Source organism: Jatropha curcas, chromosome 8 (genome assembly GCF_041381405.1).
Source record: "Jatropha curcas cultivar XTBG-Jc1 chromosome 8, XTBG_Jcur_1.0, whole genome shotgun sequence".
In the NCBI taxonomy this organism is placed as follows: Eukaryota; Viridiplantae; Streptophyta; class Magnoliopsida; order Malpighiales; family Euphorbiaceae; genus Jatropha; species Jatropha curcas.
Window position 1 is genome coordinate 6339926 of NC_143158.1, and position 21800 is coordinate 6361725.

Here is a 21800-nt window from a genome sequence, read left to right on the forward strand (position 1 = left end):
AAAATTATAATTTTGAAGAGTTATAATCTGGTTTAGTTTGAAAAATATTAAAAAAAAATTTTGAAAGGTTCATTTGGTTTATTTAAATTAATAAACGAATAAACAGTTTGTGAGCTGTTTGAAAATCAACTTAACTCAAAACTCATTTTATACGCTTAATATGAATTTGAGCTTACTTATAAAACTTATTTAATAAATAACCCGAATTTGAATTTCCAAAGGTATAATAATTTGCAAATAGACTGAGTTTAAGCTTAATTTTTCAAAATCGAATTACAGCTCTATCTCTATTTTTCTTTTTGCTAGAAAGACAAAGGGATAAACCAATAATTCACTCTTAGATTAAAGTTCAACACAGAGATGGTAATTTTATCTTATTTTGGTAGTTTAGAACTTATTTTAATTGAATCCACTCAGAAAAAAAAAAATTTAATTGAACAGATAAAATACAATACCTTCTCAATAATTGAGAATTAAATTTTCTTTCAAAAAAAAATTATGATAGGGAAGCTCAAAAACATATCACTTTTTTGTAAATACTTCAAAAGATTAATTAAATTAATGAACTTTACATTAGTATTGTTGTTGTGAGTTTTGATGAGTGATAAAGAAGGAAATTTATCCAAAGATGAGCCTCTCGAAAACGACAATGCACTGACCGTGTGGTGTTGGAGATTGTGGAGGCTAACTCATCTTTTTAGGAAAAAGAAGACCGACCAACCATTCTCTTTCTCACTTGTTTGAATCAATAGATTGGATTCCCTTCTTTCATTTTCTTTTCACAGTAAAAAGACTAATACAGTTAGAGCTTAATGCTCATGAGTCATGCGTGCTTTATTTGAAATGTAGCTTCTTTCTTTCTTTCTTCTTTTCTTCTTCTTCTTTTTCTGTTTTTCTTTTTTATTTTTTATTTTTAAAAGAATGGGATTAGAGTTGAAATATCTTTTTTCTCCTGTTTTGTTTAAAATACATTTAACAGTGATTTATTGATTTAAAGTTAGTGCCTACTCTTTTTTCTCATGTGTAGGGTAAACTTTTTTGTAAGACGCTAGTTATAAAGGAAAAGACCATTTGCGACATTGGAATATATTATTAGGGATATTTTTTATTTTTAAAGAAAATAGGAAGATAGTTATTTTAGATAAAATTAAATAATTAGAAAATGATAAAACAATAACAATTCAATTTTATAATTGTAAATATATTTAGTTTATAATAACAACCTTTTAAGGAATAACTGATAAATAATTAAACTTCAACATTCTCAACACTCATCAGACCGTTTATTTGTCTTTGGTTGGTGTATGTGTGAAATAATTATATACATGACCCTAAATTTCCAGAGTGAAATCGTTGCTGTTATCATCTAATAATCTACACAAAATTGGAAAAACTGAAGATATAATGCTGGACTAATCCATAACATTTTTTTTTTTTTTTTTTGGCATGCAGCAGGAGTATTCTCCACCCGAAAGGCGTAGACTAGTCTCCTCGAGGAACTGTCAAGCGCTAAAGCAGGACTTCTCCCAAGTAAATTTTTCTCATACATAAAGCTCCGGATCGAACTTAGAATCACTTGTTTAAGGTGACCGAGCTCCTCCCACTTAGGACCAATTCACATTGGACTAATCAATAACATTAACCATCCAGAGTGTGATGAATAAAGAATTAATGTTGAAAAATGAGAACCCTAAACCTCCAAATGTACAGCAGAGTCAAGCCTCACGCGATTCAATCGAACAGTCCCAAGAATATACTCAGGCAACTCTGCCTCTTCTTTTGCCTGCAAACACACTGGCTGTCAATGTCTTTTGGTCTTTGACAAGCTATATCTAATTATTTATGAATGAATCGATTAACTCGATGCAAGAGGGTAAGTCAGCAGTCGCTAGCATTAACATTGATTACCCTTTCAAATTAGCTATAAATGGGAAAATATTTCTCTGTTTTTTTTTTTTTTTCAGAAAAAAAGCAACCAGTAATTTTAAGAGAATACCAGTAAAAACATCAGCAACTATAAAAAGGAGCAATAGATAACTGTTCATACATCATGTCTATTTCTAATATCAAGTGCAAACAATTTTATACCAGAAGGAACTTGTTTTGAGAAATAAATCTCACAAGGGACGTACCTCTATCAAAATTGCAAGATCAACAACTATGCTTGTGACATATCCGAGGACAAGCCCAATGACACTCCTCGCCACAGAGGATGATCCGATATCTACATCTATCTGCACCACAGAAGTTTTGGCTCTAATCAACTAAATTATATGAATGAACTAGAAAGTACCAAAGCAAACAAGAGGTGTGCTGAAGTGCCTAAATAGCTTTTACCCGGTAATCAGATTAGTTCAGGAAAATCTCAAACCATTTCACTTAAAAATGGAATTAACATAGTTTGCCCCAAATTCAAGAGTAGATGGTGTGAAAATAAGATCACATATTCTCCATGATAATTAAAAGTGTTATCAGTTCATAAACTGGTTATTTGAAATAAAAATGTTGAGAAGACCACTTGCAAGCCTGCTATTAATTAAGGCAGAAAGGATTAATGGAAAAGGATTACCTCCAGAAAATTGTCTTGTCTGAGGTATTTGCAGGTTACAGCTTTTCCTAAAAGGCAAGCTTTTGTCCCAACAGCACGCTTGACCATCCAATACCCCTGCCAATGATAAGGATTAATGAGCTGCCCACACCTCCATCAAAGGCCAAACAAGAAAAAGCACTGGAGTTTTTTCACAATCAGGGTAGATCAGAAGTGTTTGATACCTCAACTATGCTTGGAATTAGTTTAAATCTTGAATCCCGGAACACATCTGTCCCATCAATAAATTTACCCAATAAAGAACTTTTATTTACTGGCCTATCTGCACCATAGTAGAGTACCATACTGTAGTTTGGCCTTGCCGGAATCTAAGAAGAAAAATGCAGGAGATTAAAAGTCTAAGTCTGAAGAATTTCTTAAGGAAAGAAATGAAATTACATCTGTCAATATCATTCATTAATCAAATCCAACATCCTTGTCCGACGAAATTAGCATTGTCAAAAAGGATCAAAGTCTACTTTTTGTGTAAGTGGGGCATTTCAATCTTTTTCTGCATAGAACTATAAGCAGCACAGATAAAAAGAAAGCTGCAATTTATGGTTCGCTATGCTCCAGTTATGGTTTGACCTTTATGTAGATGTATTAAAAATTTGATTTCAGGACATCTCACTAGAAACACAGTTCAGAATAGGGATAAAAGAAAAAGGATTCATGTGATCCATTCAGGCCCATTTTGTCTCTTGACATTTGCTTAAAAAGTTTTTGCTACTAAATGTTGAACAAGCATTAATCTCAAATAACAGAAATGAATTAACAATATTGTAAAATTTCATTCATAAAGTTCATCAGAGTAACCATTAGTTCCCACCAAAAATTTGAAACCGAGTTTATGAAGAGGAAAATGAACCAAACCATTGAAAATCCATTCATCTTTTCAGTTAGTGCTACTTCTTTTAACATTAACAATTGGTCCATGAAGGTTAGGATTCGCAATAACTACAGTCAACACCTAGATTCTCTCATTAAGAACTGTGCACTGCTCATATTTTGTATGATAGTGCAGTTAAGTTTAATAACATTTATGCTAATCAGGATGTTAAATTGACTGGAAACTTTAACAAGATGTTTTTATTACGTATTCTGGTAAGAAAAAGGATAGCAAGAAAAAGAAAATCATACCTTCCTCATTTCACAGCTAGATCTCATTCTAGTCATCTTAAAATCCAATTAAAATAAGTCAACTCAGTGAGCAAATCAGAAGAGGGAAACACCCCAATACTACAGGGTGGGACAATTGCTCAAACGTAAAATCAATATACACTATCAGAATCTATAATTTTACAAAACTCAGCCATAATTGAAAAGACTCTTGAAGCTTTAGATGTTTTTGTCCCCGGTTTGTGCACCCTCTCAAGAACATGTCAAATTGAAGATTGAAATTTGTTCAGCTACATACCTGGAGATTAATGACAAGGATAAATGGGAGCTTCTTCCCAGCCTCCGACTGCAAAGGAGATAAATAACTACTTAGAATATACAAAATTGCAAGTAATTTGATTGAAGGTTACAAATATTCCCTTTCAAGCCTAGCAGAATATCATACTAACCCAATCCACTAAGGATTTTGTTATTGTTACGTTACAGACATCTGAGAATGGGATCTAGCACATACACCTAGGATTAGAATAAAATGGGTAGATCAAACTGAATAGATTTGCACAATAAGAACACATTGAGAGGTGAATTTGTTCCTAAATCCACTTTTTTCTCAGTTAAAGAAGACCACATAAAAAAAGGAGGATAGTAATCATTAGAAGGGGGAAGATAAGATGAAAAAAAAAAAAAAACAAGTATAGGTTAGCTCTTGCATATCTTTGAATAGTAGCAGGAGACACATGATCTCCTCCCTGAAAACACTGGGCAGGTAAAAAATATACATCTAATTTATTCCCAGTATGTGTTTATAAATTTCAATTTTAAATCAGAAAGCTCAAAATTTCAAGCAAAGCTAATGCAAAGCAGAAACCATCCCTATCTCAAGCAAAATGAGATAGTGCCATCCATGAATGTAAATGTGATGCACTAATGTCACCAGTCTGCATTTTTAAAACCCTGAATGAGTACCCACATAGAAATATAAGCTATCATCCAAGTGAAAGATCAAACCAACATTCCCTGCCATAGATCTAGTCACACGTCTAACAATACAATTAATTATTCAAACTCTGATACAGAGGGATATAGCTAGTGGATTAAAGAATCTGCACTGCAATATTAGAGGAGCAAAGGGCCTTTGTTTCCTCATTCAACAGTCCTAGATGGACAATAGTGAGGTACAGGGATACTTTAAGAAATAGGCATATTATCCAGAGAAAAAACAGAAAGGTATTCAAGAGACAGCTGTTCGTTTTATTGTGAACTGCTTAAAGAATGACCATATCATTGTTTGGCCTAAAACACCAGTACCAAACCATCCTTAAATCTCAAACTAGAATTCTGAACAACCAGAGGTGTTTAAAAGGGCCACCAGTGCATGAAGCATCCACTTTTATGGGCTCTAGGGCTTTTTGCAGAGAGGTGTTTACTGGAGAAAAATGAGGAAGAATAGCTTAGTTTGTATCGAAAAAACATTTGTTTCTAAAACATTTTTTTGACGAATGATGGCATTTATTACTATAGGAAAATAGGTCAAGAGAATATGTTTTCCTCATCAAAAGGAAAACAAAGCTCTTTTCTTGGAAAAATGAATTATAATTTCACATGTTGCCGGTATGATGTTATTTGTGGACTTGCACAGACTCATAAAAATTAAAGAAAATCTGTCCTAGAACCACACTATCACATAGCCACTCGTCCATCTATGCTGGCCACCATAACCTATTGTTGAGCCCTTTTTTCTCTAATTTTCTGTTTTATTCAACTGATATTAACACTCTAGAAAGTATAATCACAACACTTCATTGTCTAGATTTTCACTTGCTCTCTTCCATTGAAAGAAAAACTAAAATTTTATGTTGTAGTCCAAAAACCATCTTAGATCTTATAAAAAGTTTTTGTAAAACATATATCCAAAGGCAACATTTTTGGAAAAACAAATGAAACTTCTGCAATCTACCATTACATTTTTGAAATGCTTCAAGGTCCAACATGAAATATATAGCATTAAGAAAGACATTCCAGTATCACATGTATGGTGATTTTGAAATGCCAATTGCATAATTACAATGACATATGGAAGATATCAAACAGAAAAGGATTTTCACTGAATGTAGCAAATTTCAAATATGTTTCGAAGGTTAGCCTTCTTGCCTACAATTAGAAATAAATAGACACTCAAATTTAAAACTGATAAGGATGTGCCACCAAGGGTTTGGAGAGTTTCTGTTTGAAGAAATCATAGTGATAAGCGTGAAGATCCTAGGCAGAGTAAGAAATTAGCTGTAAGTTGGGATAAGAATTATCTGATGGGTATATGGCTGTCAATAAATGGGGGTTGAGTTGAGAGGGATAGAGAGGGTGTCAGGTCTCATATTATTATATCTTCTTTGGGGAACAGAAATGACGTTTTCTATCTGGGCTCAAGTTGCATTTCCGGCTCTTGGGATTATTTCCTTGAGTTCTTATTTTTTAATCCAGCTGCAATTGCTTGATTATCAATAATAAACACAGCCAGTTCTTACTCAGTAACAAAAACTATGATTTATCTCTACCAAAAAAAATCTATGACTTACCTGTACTAGACTCTTGGGATGCAATGAAACTCTATCTAGGGTGCTGTCAACTTTATACCAATCAACAGCTAAGAGCTTGAGAAGTGGATCCCCGCCCATGACCTGAAAAAAAAAATTATAAATTACCACCAACAGAGAAAAAGGCTACTAACAGATCACAAATTAAGATCTAAAGCCAAGCAAAATCAGAAGCACATATAATAAAAAAAAAGCACCAGTTCGGAAAAAGCAAATTGCAGCATATTTCTCAATGTATTATAACAATTAACAAAACAAGGAGAAAGAAACTTTACTTTAATATCACAATTAGAAACAGAGCATACAATAATCAAATGTTCAGAAGAAATATATGTAAGAATTATCAAATAAGAACATACACCATACAAATGTTTTTAGAAAGAAAAACAAACCTTTGAGTTATCCTTTAGGTACGTCTTTCCTCTAATCATAAATCCCATTCCCCTTGGAGAAGTCCAGCAACTTGAATCCTTCTCGTCCTTACCTTTGGGTAGGGAACCGTCGAATTCGCTTAGATCAATATTGATTGGGTCTTGGCTAGAATCCAATTCCTTATTTGCATCTAGACCTGCATCCGCAATAATTTAGAATGAAACTAAATGGTGCAGTTTTAATAAGGGTTGATGACCAATAAAATATAGAACTATGTTTTTTTTTTTTTTTTAATAGCTTCCACTATTTAATGTGGACTTATTTTTAGGATGAACATAGCATAATGGAAGCGAAAGATTCAGGCAACCGACTCCAACTAATTTGAGATTAAAGCTTAGCTGTTATTGTTGTAGTTCATGGTCACTAACTTCCATTATAATGGGCACTAACTTCCATTAATGGATACAATTTTAAGTACTGGCAGAGTTCTCTCTCTAGGAATTGTGTTTCCAATTAATTTCTCTCACTAGACCATTTTATCTCTTGTATGCTGTATCCACTGTAATGTGCTAAAGAGAAAAAGGTGAGAAAACTGTAATTCCAGAGAAAGAGAGAAACTGACCAATGACTACAATAGCTTCCATTGGTGAAGTTCACGGTCACCATGTATATTCTTTAAAGAATTGTCCATAAATGAAAAGATGCCTAGACTTTTGGATGCAATTGACGTGTAAGCCATAATTCTCAAAATATTTCAGCAAACAATGAAGCAAAACATAAGGCCAAATGCACATAGTTCTTGTCCCTCAAAACCCGTGCTTCATTATATTTTGTTATATAAACTAAGAAGGGTGACCCATAGCCTACAAGATTTCCAGACATTGCAGGATTTGGATGTAAACGGCCTTCATCCACAATGGATGAACGTTGTTTTTGTGGTTTTGCCCACAATAACATTGGAGCACCAGAAAGTGACCACTGGGGATATTGACATGCCATTGCCTAAACAATTATTCATTAGCAAAGAAAGTACCTGAAGTTCGCTTCAATTTTAAGCTTGCAATGGCCCAAGAAACATTCTTCAATTTCACTTTCTTTTCCTGTTAAATTAAGTAAGCTTCATCACGTCTTTATTCATATTTGATTTCAATGTATAAACTGATTGTGTTTGACCAGATAATGCAAAAGGATGTTCTAATTATGACATTTGTACTCTATAATTTATACAATTAATTCACTATAAGTGACTGCAGAGATGGAACTCAGAAAGCAAGTAGAAAAATTCATGCAAGAGTAACTATTTTGAATACCAACAAAAGCAAGAGATTAAATAAAAAAGAACCACCTTATTGCCTAATTGATCCTCATCATCACTCTCTTCTGATGATGAATCAGCAGAAATTGCATCATAGAATTGATCCTTAACTTCTGCATCCTCATATTCACTACCAGAAGTGGAATCATCCGAAACTTTTGACTGGACAATTGTAGTGGCATATTTAGATTTCAGTGCAGGATTCGCTCCAACATATTCCTTCAAACCTGATTAACAATAAAACAAGAGTAAACAACCATCCACCTGATGAACCTTACGCAAAAAATTTCTCCAACCCAACAAAGAACTTTGAATATCATCCCAAAGAAATATAGTAATCATTGAAATTTCTCTCCAAAAAACATGTGCATCATCCCAATCCCTATTTCCATAGACAAAATGCTGAATGAAATAGCAATTTATTCTGCCAGTTAAACAGCCACCATTATATGCTATCTAGAGATAACTTATGTCTTGTGATACAAATTCTTATCTTCATTCTAAATCCTCAAACCGGTAATTTTTAAAGTGAAGAAAAAAGCTTAAAAAAATTTCCAATAAGAAGATTTAGCCAGGTCAGCCAGAGTGTATCAACCAACCAATCTGCCTGTTCAGGCCAAACAAAAACCACAGATTCCTATGATTCCACCATCAAGACTCTAATATTTTGCAAAGAAAAAAAAAATCCAAGACAACATTTAGGTTATTTGTTGTGCAAGGGAAAATTGTCAACAGAGTTTATTCCTTGGTAGAAGCAAAATTAGAACATTTTCAAAGAAAATCAGTTTCTGTTTCAAGAACAGAAAATTTACAAAGAGGGAAAAAACTTATAAAGAGAACCACATAGATATACACGCACTAAAAAGTCCACCACGAGTCATTACTGGCCACTATCGACCTTGTGATGATCACCAAGATTTACAGTTCGTCAAGTATTTGTATCTCCTATTCTACTAGAAACACAAAAAGATATGAAGGTTTTTGGGTCAACATCTTATTGGTCTTTCTCATGGAAAGGAGACTGACTTTTTTAATTTTGTTTTCTTCCAATGCACCCCAAACACTAGAAAATGATTTCAAGAGATTCTGATTATTACAAGGCCGAAACCATTTGGAAATACTTTTCACAGCAAGTTATTCCTGCACAATACAGAACTAATCCTGTTTAGGCCACAATATAAACAAGGTTGACTATTCACTTTATCAACAAAACAAAGGGTGTTCAAATGCAGGAGGCTTGCCATATATTTTATCAGAAAAAATAATCTCCCAAAATAGAAGCTATAAATGAAAATGAAATTGTAGCAGACAGAATACAAAAAGCAATGACTAATTGTAGGACTTGTAGCCCCAAGACTAAGAAAGTTGCTTGAGTGTTAAGCTCCTTAGCACCTGCCCAAAATTTGGTAAAAAAGGTCTAAAATTTCTGGAACAGTTTTGAGATTGTCAAAGTCATTTGGCTGCATACTTTTGATGGTCTCAGAGGCAACCAATTCCTGACCTCCAAGGCTGTAAATTAGCTTTTTGCGATACATAAATAGATTATATACGGGGAAGAAGAAATATTTTAACCAACCTGCTACCTGGGACAGTAATGCATAAGGAATAGTCTTTTCAAACTTTGAGCAGAGATTAGCCTTCCATCTAAACCATCCTGCATGATGTATCTCTAACGTTTGCGTCACAATACATCTCACAGTGTTTGAACCCATGGGTGTATTTATATTTCTGATCTCCCACGTTGAAGCTACAGACAACAATGATAGAGGGAGAAAAAGAATTGTCAATTAGAGGCTCATGTGCTTAATTGAGAGCTTTCTATATTAAGCACATACTTGACATTTACAGCAAATAAAACATGCAAAAATTAGAATTGATGAAGTTAAATCAGACGGACCAGCTGAAGGGAAGTTTTGTTATCTGCACATATATAGGCATGCATATGCATCAAACAGAATAGATGTCCAAACACAATGAAATGACCCATACCAAACATTTAAAATAGAACCTACAAACATTCGAACAGATTTGAAGGAGAATACCTGACCAACAAAAAAAAGAAAGTAATAAAGCACGGTAAATTAAATTCAGAGATTAAACTGATGTACAAGTGATACTTATGGAAGCTTTTCAATTGCCAATTTAACAATCATTGTAAACCTAGGTTTCAACGTTTAGAACTTATTTCCTGGTAAATATGTCAACATGGACCCCTAGTATTTGTATAATTCATTTGATGATGTTACATAAATTCTGCAGTAGCAAGCCATGCAATAACAGAACAAGATAAATTAGATTATTCGAGAAAATTTCCAGTTGAGAAAATTAGTCATCCTTACTGTTGATTTTTGTACGTCGATATCCAGATTTACGAGGTCGCTTCTTATTTACAGCTGGAAATTGCAAGATTGCTGCAGAGATTTGAACAAAAAGAAAAAAAAAGAAAGAACAGCATGTTTCAGTCAACTAACTAGGTGGCAAATTTAATCCTTCCAATGATATTGGGAAAGCAAAAATCAACTGCTGAGCTAAATTTAAATTAGCTATAGTTCATGTGAGAATGATGCAACACATTGGCACCAATGGGTCCCAAAGTAAGCAGCACGAATTATTTCCATAACTACTAATTGCACTATATCCAAGCCAATATCTATGTGGATTCTCCCTTTCCAGAAATGTAGTGATACATTAACCATCATTAATCTACACAGATGTTTACCACACATCAATGGCGCCTCTCTGGGCACAGGCTACAGTCCCACACATTGTCCAGTACCTCAAATCCAACTTGAACAAAGCACAATGCCAATGATCCAAGTATTTTTATGCCATTACCATAAGATGAGTCAGCTACAGGAAGTAAGTAACAAGAAGAAAAATGGTAACAACACTGAGAGAATAAGGTCTCCGTTGCCAGAAAACAAGAGAGTGGAGAGAGCCTATTCCTTGCAGTCTCAAACTGTTAATATTATACATCATGTCACATCCAACTTCTTGATAAAAAGTAACAATAAATTAAATCATATTTGCTTACTATATGTTCCATCTTGGCCGTTAAACCACTGCCTAGAGAAAAGAAAATCTCTTTTGGATTGCCACCTGTGAGAGACATTATCCAACAAGTGAAAACTCACAAAAAAAATGGTATAAGAAACAAGATGGAATTACAACCAACTTCACCATAGCAAGAACTTAATAATTGATGCCTGTGAGTCCAACAAATCTTAAGCAGAAACAACAACAATCTTAAGCATGACAGGAAAAGGAAACTTTCCAGAAGTGTAAGACATAAATGTTGATGATAAAAACAAAGTTGAAGGTAAATATGCAAAATAATAGTAACGGCATAGGCAAGCAAGAGGATAAATATAGTGATCATCATTAGTTTGAAGTTCACACATCCAAGAAGGCTACCATGCGTTACTTTTCCATTTTAGCATTTTTGTTATTTTAAGGTTAAGAATATTGACTACTGTTTATAACAAAAAATACAATACATAGTTATGGTAATAGCAACTTTGGAAAGAAGAAATCAAGCTTAGCGGTATGCTAACAAGTAGAAGCATCAAGGTTTGACCAAACTAAGGTGAATAATTTTCCCTTATCCTTCTAACTTATAAGGGCAGTTTACCAAGTTAAATTTAGAGCAAATGAAAATAATGGTTAAAAAAAAAGATTGAATAAGGTTTGCTGGTAGACATACTAACAGATTTGAACCAAGGAATTTCCACTTCTTCCTACATAACCAATTCAACAATTTTCTTTGTATTCCTAGATTTCAAGAGCCTCAATTGTTTAGGTTTTACAACAAACTGTCAGACCATCTACAGCTAATCGCTAAAACTAAAAGGCTGGTAATCTAAAGCCAATTCCTAAACCTAACCAACAGTCTAAACACAAATTGCTATTGATTGTACATACTTAAATTGAAACACTCCATTTTTCTACATGATTGGATCTCAAGTAAGAATGCATATGCACAATTTAAATGCAGATAAATTAAATTCAGCTAAGACAAACAGTAAGCAAATTCCAACTTAGGCAGCAGGGTGCACTAAACAAACAACCAACAAACTAAAAAGCATAACATCAAACAAAGAATTAGTTAATCCAGCCTAATAACATTACCGAGTAAGATATTTTGGATCATATGTCCCATAGACAACATCATAGTGTCCATCGTAGGAATCTAACACCTCTAAGTCACTTGTCAAAGTATCCCACCTGTACATTTTTTTTATATATTTAATAAGTTATATGTAAAGAAATATCCCTATATATATAGGAAATCGTCGAAAGGCAAAAAATAAAATTAACAGTAAAGAATTATAAAAGAGTACTATTCAAGATAATATATTACTAAATTAATGTTAATGTCTAATATTTCTAAACCTATGTAGAATCACATTAAAAAAAAAAAAAAAAAAAAAAAAAGAATCTGCCATGCCTTTACGATATAAATTGTAATTAAAATAGAATAAAAGATTTGCTGTAATTCCCGAGAACAATTTAATATGTAACTTGGATGCAAATATTAAAGACATTTGCTTTAAACCTAAAATCAATTATGATTCTTTCACTCACAATACTTCATACGCCATCCAGGTTTCTTCTGTGTATATGGTTTGCAGGTGTTGCTGTGATTTGATACTTTAGAAGCAAGGGGGAAATGCAATCATGGGAATCAATTATAGGAACTAAAATATAATTTTATATTCAATGTAGGGATGCATAAAATTCTAACCTTTGATGACATCCTATCATGATTATGAATTAGAAACCACAAATATTCATATCGAGCTGAAAAAAGTATTGTTTATCGGACTTTCCTCCGAGTCACTGATGTTGTTTGATATACACAAGGCACTTGTTTCACTTTTTTTTCTTTTTATATGAATTTGGGGGAATGTACATAATTAATGAAGAAATGGAAATAATAGTTTGTTTCTTGTTAAAGTAAATTAACCACTTTAGCTTAGCATCGATATATGTTACTTACAACACATTAGTGCTAAATGTAAAAAGTGGATTCTACATAGAAAGCCAACATTGGTGCTTGTACAAGTCAAGAACACCAGCTTATGCTGAACAGTGTGCATGTTCAGTTTTTTCAGTCCTTTGTATTTGATTTGACGATTAGAATAGTAAGGCCATGAAAAAGGATGAAAAGCATTTAAAACTCTGATGATTGTAGAACTGTTAAGTGAAATAGTATAAGGCAAGGGCTTAATTGTATACTGATTAATTGCAACAAAGAGAACGCTTTTTCTCTTTCAGCATTTGTTCAGATATCTACATCTTATACCATATATATTTTAAAATTAACATGTTAATGAGCAAAAGACGCATTCAAATAGTTTGCAGATCAATTTGTCACATTCAAATAGTAATTTCCAGCCAACTCAAGGCAGCTAGCAATAGAAGATGATAATTTTCCGAATGGAATTATTAGTTAATAACTTTATAAATTTTATGCACAAACATAGCATCTGTGTGTCTATTTTTATGTGTGTGTGTGTGTGTGTGTGTATACATATTCACAAAGTTGAAAACAAGGTATCATGTTCATCTAACAAGGAGCTAGTATAGATTAACTTTTAAAACATAATGATCATGTAGATTGGCTTGGAAGATTGATCGACAAACTTACTCATATCTCTGATGCCGATCAACATTTAAAATGACTTCAAAGACAGTATCTGCAGTGGCATCAATAACACCAACAGCTTTGACAAGAACACCTTTACCATTCTACAGAGAGTACAAATTTATCAGAAAACCTGATGCCCTACGTGGAGTTCATAGGAGTTCCATTCTTCAGTTCACTTGAATGTTAAAAATACAAGAACCATGAAAAATTATGAAACAAACAAGGATATTTCACAAATGTGTACACACATTTGCACACTTGTGTGACTTTAATGCAAAGACAGCACACTGTGTACCTTACATCTTAGTAAGTCATTTGCCCTACCTAACTAGGGATCAGCTCCTACACAATTTCAAGAAATAACTTGATCAACTCAAAGTAATTTGACATAGTACTCATTTTTCTCTTCCTCTTTATAAGAAAATAAAATTTATTAAGGAAGAAATGAAGGAAATTATAACTTTAAGCAAAGGGTATTCTAAACTAAATAACATACAAAAACAAGAAGCAAAAGCGAACAAAAAATAATACTGATGCATGCTGAATAATACCTAAGGACGCTCCTCTGAAAATAATGAACTTAAGCATTAAAAGATATCCTACTAATCTAAATAACAAACAAAAAAAAGAAGCAAAACCAAACAAAAAGTAGTACCAACCCATGCCGAATAATACCTAAGGACATTCCTCTGAAAATGTTGAACTTAATCATTAAAAGATATGGAATGGAGAGTAGCTCTGCGACAGTCTTCCAACATAATTTGGTAGTATAACATCTTTAGGATGTGTGAGGGTGATATGAAAAATAATGTGACAGTCATCTGACTCCCTAATATTTATAATCTTGAGTCGTGCTTTGAGAATTTTGTTAACAGGTCTAAGAAACAGAATTTAAAGATCAGGATGCAAAGAAAAAGCAATGACAACATCCCACAGAGTTTTAACATAAAATTTAAAGTAAGAGATTCAGTTTTTTCAGTCAGGAGATGGCAAGATTCACAGCTCATGTTCACTAGCACTGGGTGGAAGCAGCAGCCATCTCTTCTGGAAACAAGAAATTCAACTTTGCCAATATTTTTTGCCCAATTCCTATTCATTTACTCCTGAGCACTTGCTAGTAAAAGTATGTACCATTTGTTTACAACTGAGCAGTGGCTAATGAAAAGGAAAGTTACAGAGGAAACAATGGGCCGCCATTTGTTTCAATTAATTACCATCCAAACACATGATACATCAAATGACAAATAAAAGAAATCTCTTGAAGGTACAAGATTGGTAGGAGTATGAAATAAATAATGACAAGTACCTTGGAGTTAGAAACATCCTCAAAGATTCGAACACCTGTAACAAAGACCAGCACAAATTGTTTAGAAGTGGAAAATAAACCAGGTTCCCTTAAAACTTATTATCAACATCTATATTGGAAGGAACATCAAAATATGTTTAATGCTATTTGCAGTACATAGCAGAATCACATTAAGTTATCTAGACAATCAATGATAACATATTAACTGGAAACTCTAGTGCATGTTCTAATGGGCCTATAACTCCACTGGGCTAAAATTATATTCAATTGGAAATTCTCATAACTGATGAGATTCCCAACCATAGGAAAGGAAGATTTACAATTGAGCTACTACCCAATGCATAGACAAATCTACTTCTCTTTTCCACTTCATTCGCGTACTATCTGAGTAGCATTATCTTCCCGTCAATAAGAATTTTCCTTTCATATGAAAGGTCAATCTTTTATGGTTCCCCTGCTGTTTTAGCTTAGAGATATCTCACAAACTTATTTATGTCAAGCAACAAAATTTTACATAATCAACAAAGGTTTTTCTTCCAACCTCAACCAAAATACAGTATCAAAGAATTAATCACTAAAAATTCCTTAACTGTCTCCAATTTGCAATAACAGCCTGTGATTTTGAAAATGACTAATTTTAACCTATACTTTGGCTATGAGTTTCATAGCCATAAAAATCTATTCATCCATTTAATTATGCGTAAAATTAGCTTATAATAGCCATTATAGAACTATTGCATATGTCAAAAAAACAGACAAGCCTATTGATAGTAGACCAAATCTACAGCTATGTAATGAGTAGTTTTTCCTTTTTGTAGGTTAATCGCACAAGTCATCAAATAAGTCTAGTAGCCTGGCAGTGATTGCACATAATAGTTTAAATACAAGCAAAAATGGCCACTTTCACAGTGCAGGCCATGGTTGCAAATTGAAAAAAGGTTCCAAATCGTTTTAGTGAATAACCCTTTGGAAGCAAGCAGAGCTTTATGGACATAATCTTGATTATGGCATTTGAGAATCAAAGTACATCAAATGATGATAAATATATTTACCAAAATAAACTGTAGTATTGCATAACTGAAGCATTAAGTACCATAAGAAAGTGAATAAGGAGTATTAAAAATAAATGACACTGAATGGACCCTAAAGAGAAAAGGTGATAGGTTATGTATGATATAAATTATCTAACAAACAAGTACCATTTACTGTGCGCACACATTTCCATTCATGTGCTTCAATTGCATCTCCAATTTCCCCCTCATAAAATCTATCTGACTTGGCAGTGGCATCCAAAGTTGAGGATTGACGCAAAAGCATCTCTGGACCTGTCAATAATAAAAGTAGACAATTATTAACATGAAGATATATTTGTTCACAAAGAATTTCAAACAAAAGACATTGAAATTTTAAACCCATGTAAACATAGAATATAAATGATATAATACAATATCTCTTAAGTAGCTTGCAGAGGTAAGCATTTTTTTGGACAAAAGAGCCCCAATTAATTATAACACCTATAAATACCCTCAATGAGTTAAAAGTTAAGATATTTTAATTAGTATTTCAGCCAAGAACATACTGTTCAAAAATACAATATTCTGTGCCAATACATTTTTATAGAAAAAAAAAATAATATGTATATGTTTATATAACATATAGATGTTCTAATTAATGGAGGATAACACAAAATACCCAATCAAAGTATTCACAGGGCTCTAAATTGTGTTTCATTTAGCGTATACTTTCGTAGTTTCTCAATTTTGAGATTTCATATTCTGCAATACCTTAATTTGATACTATTCAAATTCCTTATAAAAAAATATATATCCAACAAACATAGACTAATTTTGGTTAAGTTCTATAACAAAAGTAGAGCAACAAGTCAGATAAGAGCATGCCACCTCACCTTGCCCTATTCTTATAAGCTTCTTTAAGCCATGTGCATAACGCCTCATTCTAGGCCGATGTCCCTCTAGATTGATCCTTTCCCAGGATACAATGAGAAAAAAACGAACTATAAGTCAGCCAAAATATCACAGGTCAAGCCATGCAGTAAACACAATGCAATTGCTTCAAAGACAACCACTAACATGCCTTTTTAGTTAAGCCAACAATAGTGACAGGAGATTAAAAAATGAGTACTATGACTAACACTTACAATCTGTAAAGAGTAAAGTCAAATAACACACAGATTCAGCGTAACAATGGGTTGTCCAAATGTTTTATTAAAGACTTGCTCACACCTGACAGTTACCTCAGCTTCTAGTTTACATAAACAAAAAAAATTCACAAGTAGCTAGGACTTGATAGCAAACAGAGACACCAACAACCAATATCCCCAAAAGAACTGTTTGTATGACAAATTTTCAAAGCAAAAGTTATGATAGATGGACTTAGCTAAACGAAATTGTTTATGTAAGATAATCCAGACATATGGTACATACTCAGCCTCCATGTTTAGCCTGTCTCTGGCACTAGCTCCTCTTAAGAGCTCATATTCAGCCTGTCAATGAAGAACGTTAAGAAGATAAATATCAGAAAAACTAGGAGAATCAAATAATTTTTATTAACCCGCCATTTGGCATAAATGAATGCCATAACTTTTGTGGAGTTGAATTGAATTCCCAGTTTTAAGAGTTTGATACGTTAAAAAGAATGTTTGTTTTAATTTCACAAATTTCAATTCTGTAAAATTGAATATAACTAAACAAATTCAACCAAAATTAATGAAATTTCAAATTGAATTCCATAAAATCACACAACTAAAGTTTTGGACAGAAAAACTCGCCTTCTCCTTCTCTCTTTTCTATCCCCTCCTTTTCTTCTCACTTTCTCCCTCTTCTTTCTCTCTTCTCTATTTCTCTCATTTTTATTTTCTTTCTTTTTTTTCATTTTTTCTCTCTACTTTTCTTTAAGCTTTTTCGACAATTATCACGCATTGAGTAAAATTCTAAATTTATACCAAACGTAAATGATGTGAAATTCAATTTGAATTCCACATGTTAAACTTATTACAACATACATAAAGATCCATCTGCAAATGAAATTTTCTATATTAAATTCATTTGAAATGAATCCTACATTTTAAAATGATTCATACCAAACAGAGGCTTAGGTGCTAAGTTTTCAAAATATAAACAAGAAGCCCCATTTTCAATGCAAAGAGCAGCCAGATTTTATTAAATTTAAGTGCAGAATGAAATTAGCTATGTAACACTGTCAGGTGTCAGGAGCAAAGAAAGTGGTAAAAGACAATAGCACAAACAATGCAATGGTAATTGATTCTATCATGGTGATATTACAAGCAAACTATTATAACAAAAGAAAGAATTCATTTGCAAATGAATTCTATAATTCATTTAAAATGATTTCTAGATAGAATACATAGAATTCATGTTAAGTACTAAGTTTTCAAAATATAAACAAGAGGCTCCATTTTCAATGCAAAGAGCAGCCAAATTTTACTAACTTCAAGATGCAGAATGAAATTAGCAAATTATACAACAGTGTTAGGTGTCAGGACTCAGGAGCAAAGAAATGGTAGCAGACAATATCAAGAATGATGCAATGGTAAGTGATTCTATCATGGTGACATTGCAAGCAAATTATTCTATATAAATTCAACAAGAGACCATTACATTCACAATGTTCGGGTGGATTCCTATACCTGTTGCTTTGCATGATCAAATGCCTCCTTCCATTTTCGAGCTTCTCCAGCAGTAGCACAAGCAATCTAGAAGAGACAAACAATGAGTTAGTCACATGTTGTTTTTGCATTAAAAAAAACAACAATTGTTTATTGAAGAATCCACATATACAAATAGAACAAACTATTACAAGAGGTAGGATAAGCTATCCACTCTAAATGAAACAATAACGGCAACAACAACTAAGCCTTAATCCCAAACTAGTTGACGACCACCCTAAACGAAACAAGAGGGAAAAAAAAAGGCAAAATATAAATATTATTCAACAAGAACACGGATAAGAATGCAGGAAAACCTACAAAGGAAGTTTACATGCTTGGTAACACAACCCGAATCATAGAATCATTTTATGATCTCAAAAGAATGTATAACTGACTCAATATCAAATAATAGTAGAATGATTAGACAGGAATACAATGTACGATATACATGATTGGGACAGGTGTTTGCACAAATACTAATGCAAGGTCCTTTCCTCACCATAACATTTTTTCATGACGAGTGAAGAGTCCTTACTTCTATCCTACATATCTTCTCCTGCCTTATAAAATTCGTCTGCCTTATGCTTCCTAACACTCATTCATTGATCATGTGGCTTTAATAATAAATATCAAATAAAGTTAGAGTAACTCTTATCTAACTTGCAATCTGAAAGTGGAAGCCAGGAATTGCATTGTGACGGATACTATCTTCCTTCATTGCCTTTATAGTCTATCCCACATACACATTAGAAATGGTATTGTGATATGATGAGATGGGACAGAAGGATCATTAATATCCTTATAAATCAACTCCCACGTCTCAGTCATATGCAAGGTGTCACAGAGTTTGGCAGCAGCAATTTCATATGCATATGTGTATTCTATCAGGTCAGATGGAAAGATTTTGAACCTTTGACATAAAAGAATATTTTAGGATATATTTAGGTTATATTGACATTGTCAAGTTTGGAAATTCTTCATGAACTAGTTCTTAACGAGTTTCAAGTTGCAAGGGGTTGTCTTTCATCCTACCCAACCTGGCAAGCTTATAACACGAGATTTGACACTGAGCCAAGATAAATATATTAGAATTTCAGGTCTATTTGATAGTGGTTTTACCAGATAGCCCTTGGTTTGAATAATTCTTGATTATAAATAGTCAGGAATAAACAAATCAATAATGTCACTCCATTCAAATTGTGATATCCACTATAACAAAACATCATATAACCTACAATGACTGCCGATATTTATTATACATATATATCACCATAAATATTTGTCAACTGAATTATAATGAGCTGCTACTTACTTCTCCTTTTTTTGATTCATCCAGTCTATTATAAAATCGCATAACATAGAGGTCCTACAAAAATTCAAGAGAAATAATCAAGATTGAAGCTTATAAATATCGTGAATTGAAAGGAAATTATAATAAATTATCATGATCAATATCACTTTATGGGTAGATTAATGAAGGCCTTACCCCATGATTAACCTTTCGACGCCCTAGCTCCTCCACCATTAGTGTAGGCCCTACTACACCCTTCCTAATAGGTTTCTGGACAACAAAAGGTTTAGCGCCAAAGGAAAATAAAGAAATCAAATTACCTATTGAATTGGCGGTCGGACTCGCAAAATAAATGAAATTACAAAACATTGGTGTTTAAAATTAGTATATACAATTATCAATCCATTACATTGAAATGCATCAATTTTGCATCAGAATGAAACAAGATGGGAAACCCAAATCGCATTACCAGAGTAAAATCCATAGAGCTGTCTTCACAAGCTTAATATTGTGAATAATGAAATAGTTATACAATAAAATTCCAACTCCATAGTCAGATAACTATTGCAATTTTGTAAACCCAGGGAGAGCATCCTATGCCGTTAAATATCTACATTGTCCTAAGATACATTAGGACTTTATCTTGAGTTAACCTTATATCTATAGCACCATAGTTGTGAAAATGCAGCTTGAATCCAGTCCATTTCGAAACCAAAGGACAAACACGAAAATACCAAATAATTCAAATGTTCAAGACCACAGTTAAAGCAATCAGGACTTTTTCTTGACACTCTTAATCGAATTAGGCTAAAACAATCAAAATTACAGTTAAAGACTTCAATTAAAGCACCAGATCCAGCTCCACGCGACTTATAAAAAAAACAACAAAAACCATTTAAATTACACAAAACATATGATAAAATTAAATAAAGACGTTTGACCCCAAACCCGAAGCAAACGACAGTTGAAAAGCAATTCTGTTCTATTTGACCAAGAAAAAGTAAATAGAGCTTACAATGCCAGGATTCTCGTGAGGATCACGCCTGTACATCTCCACATATTTGCCTCTAATGAACAGAAATCTGAGGTGACAATACTCATGACCAATAGAATTCGTACCTAAATGATAAACCCAACCGAAATATTCCAAAATCCCTCTCTCACTTTCTCTCTCCTTCTCGTTCAACCGCTCTTTCTTCTCCTTTTTCTCTTCTACAACAGTAACCTTATTGACATTATTATCACTGCCACTGCTGGTATTTGACCCATCCCTCTCCGATCTCTCACCTACAGCGGCCTTCCTCACCGTGACCTCCGTCGTCGTTTCCATAGCTTTTTCTTGAAAAGTTATATTTAACTTTTCCAATCTCTCAGTCCGTTTGTCTGTTTTAGGGATTGGAGCCAAATCAGGAGGGATAGAGAGATTGGAAATGAGATTTTGGAGGGAGGGAGAGGAGAGAAGAGTGTAGCGTTTTTCGGGCGAACTGTGTAATATTAACAGCTATTTTCTCTCCGCCTTGTTTGGCCTACTGTTGCTGAGAGAGATTTTATTTTTACCTGTCATGTCTCTTGTCTTGTATGGGTCAAAGTTCATTGCTGCCTCCTAGTCAACGTTTAATAATAGTCTGGTCTTTTGCATTTTTTTATTTTTAATTAAAGCGAGGGTTCCGATTTATTGTTACTTTTTCCTATGACGTAAACAATGCAACCGGCCAACCTCCCCCTACCTGCCAGTTGCCACCAGGTAACTTTCTCTACAATTTTAAAAATAAAAATATTTGTTGCGGCCGATTTTAAATGTGACGAAATTATTATTGAGTGAATTTATTTATTCTTAATTTATTACTTATGTAAAAATCATTTATTACTAATAATTATATA

At 33.2% G+C, this 21800-nt stretch overlaps 1 protein-coding gene across 1 annotated transcript; it reads right to left on the reverse strand.

Annotated features, from left to right (window-relative positions):
• Nucleotides 1-1166: 1166 nt before the first annotated feature.
• LOC105633462 (ENHANCED DISEASE RESISTANCE protein (DUF1336)) lies at nt 1167-21485 on the reverse strand. The gene is made up of 22 exons (XM_012216050.4): nt 20935-21485; nt 20115-20189; nt 19941-19994; nt 18608-18673; nt 17385-17443; nt 16847-16923; nt 16140-16265; nt 14941-14975; nt 13635-13735; nt 12113-12208; nt 11019-11083; nt 10324-10395; nt 9561-9731; nt 8015-8211; nt 7703-7769; nt 6690-6865; nt 6280-6381; nt 4005-4052; nt 2773-2916; nt 2570-2665; nt 2133-2234; nt 1167-1783 (listed from the first exon to the last, which is right to left on the reverse strand). Exons 1-22 carry the CDS (start codon nt 21247-21249, stop codon nt 1691-1693), a joined length of 2337 nt encoding a protein of 778 aa, XP_012071440.1. The 5' UTR covers nt 21250-21485; the 3' UTR covers nt 1167-1690.
• Nucleotides 21486-21800: the final 315 nt, after the last annotated feature.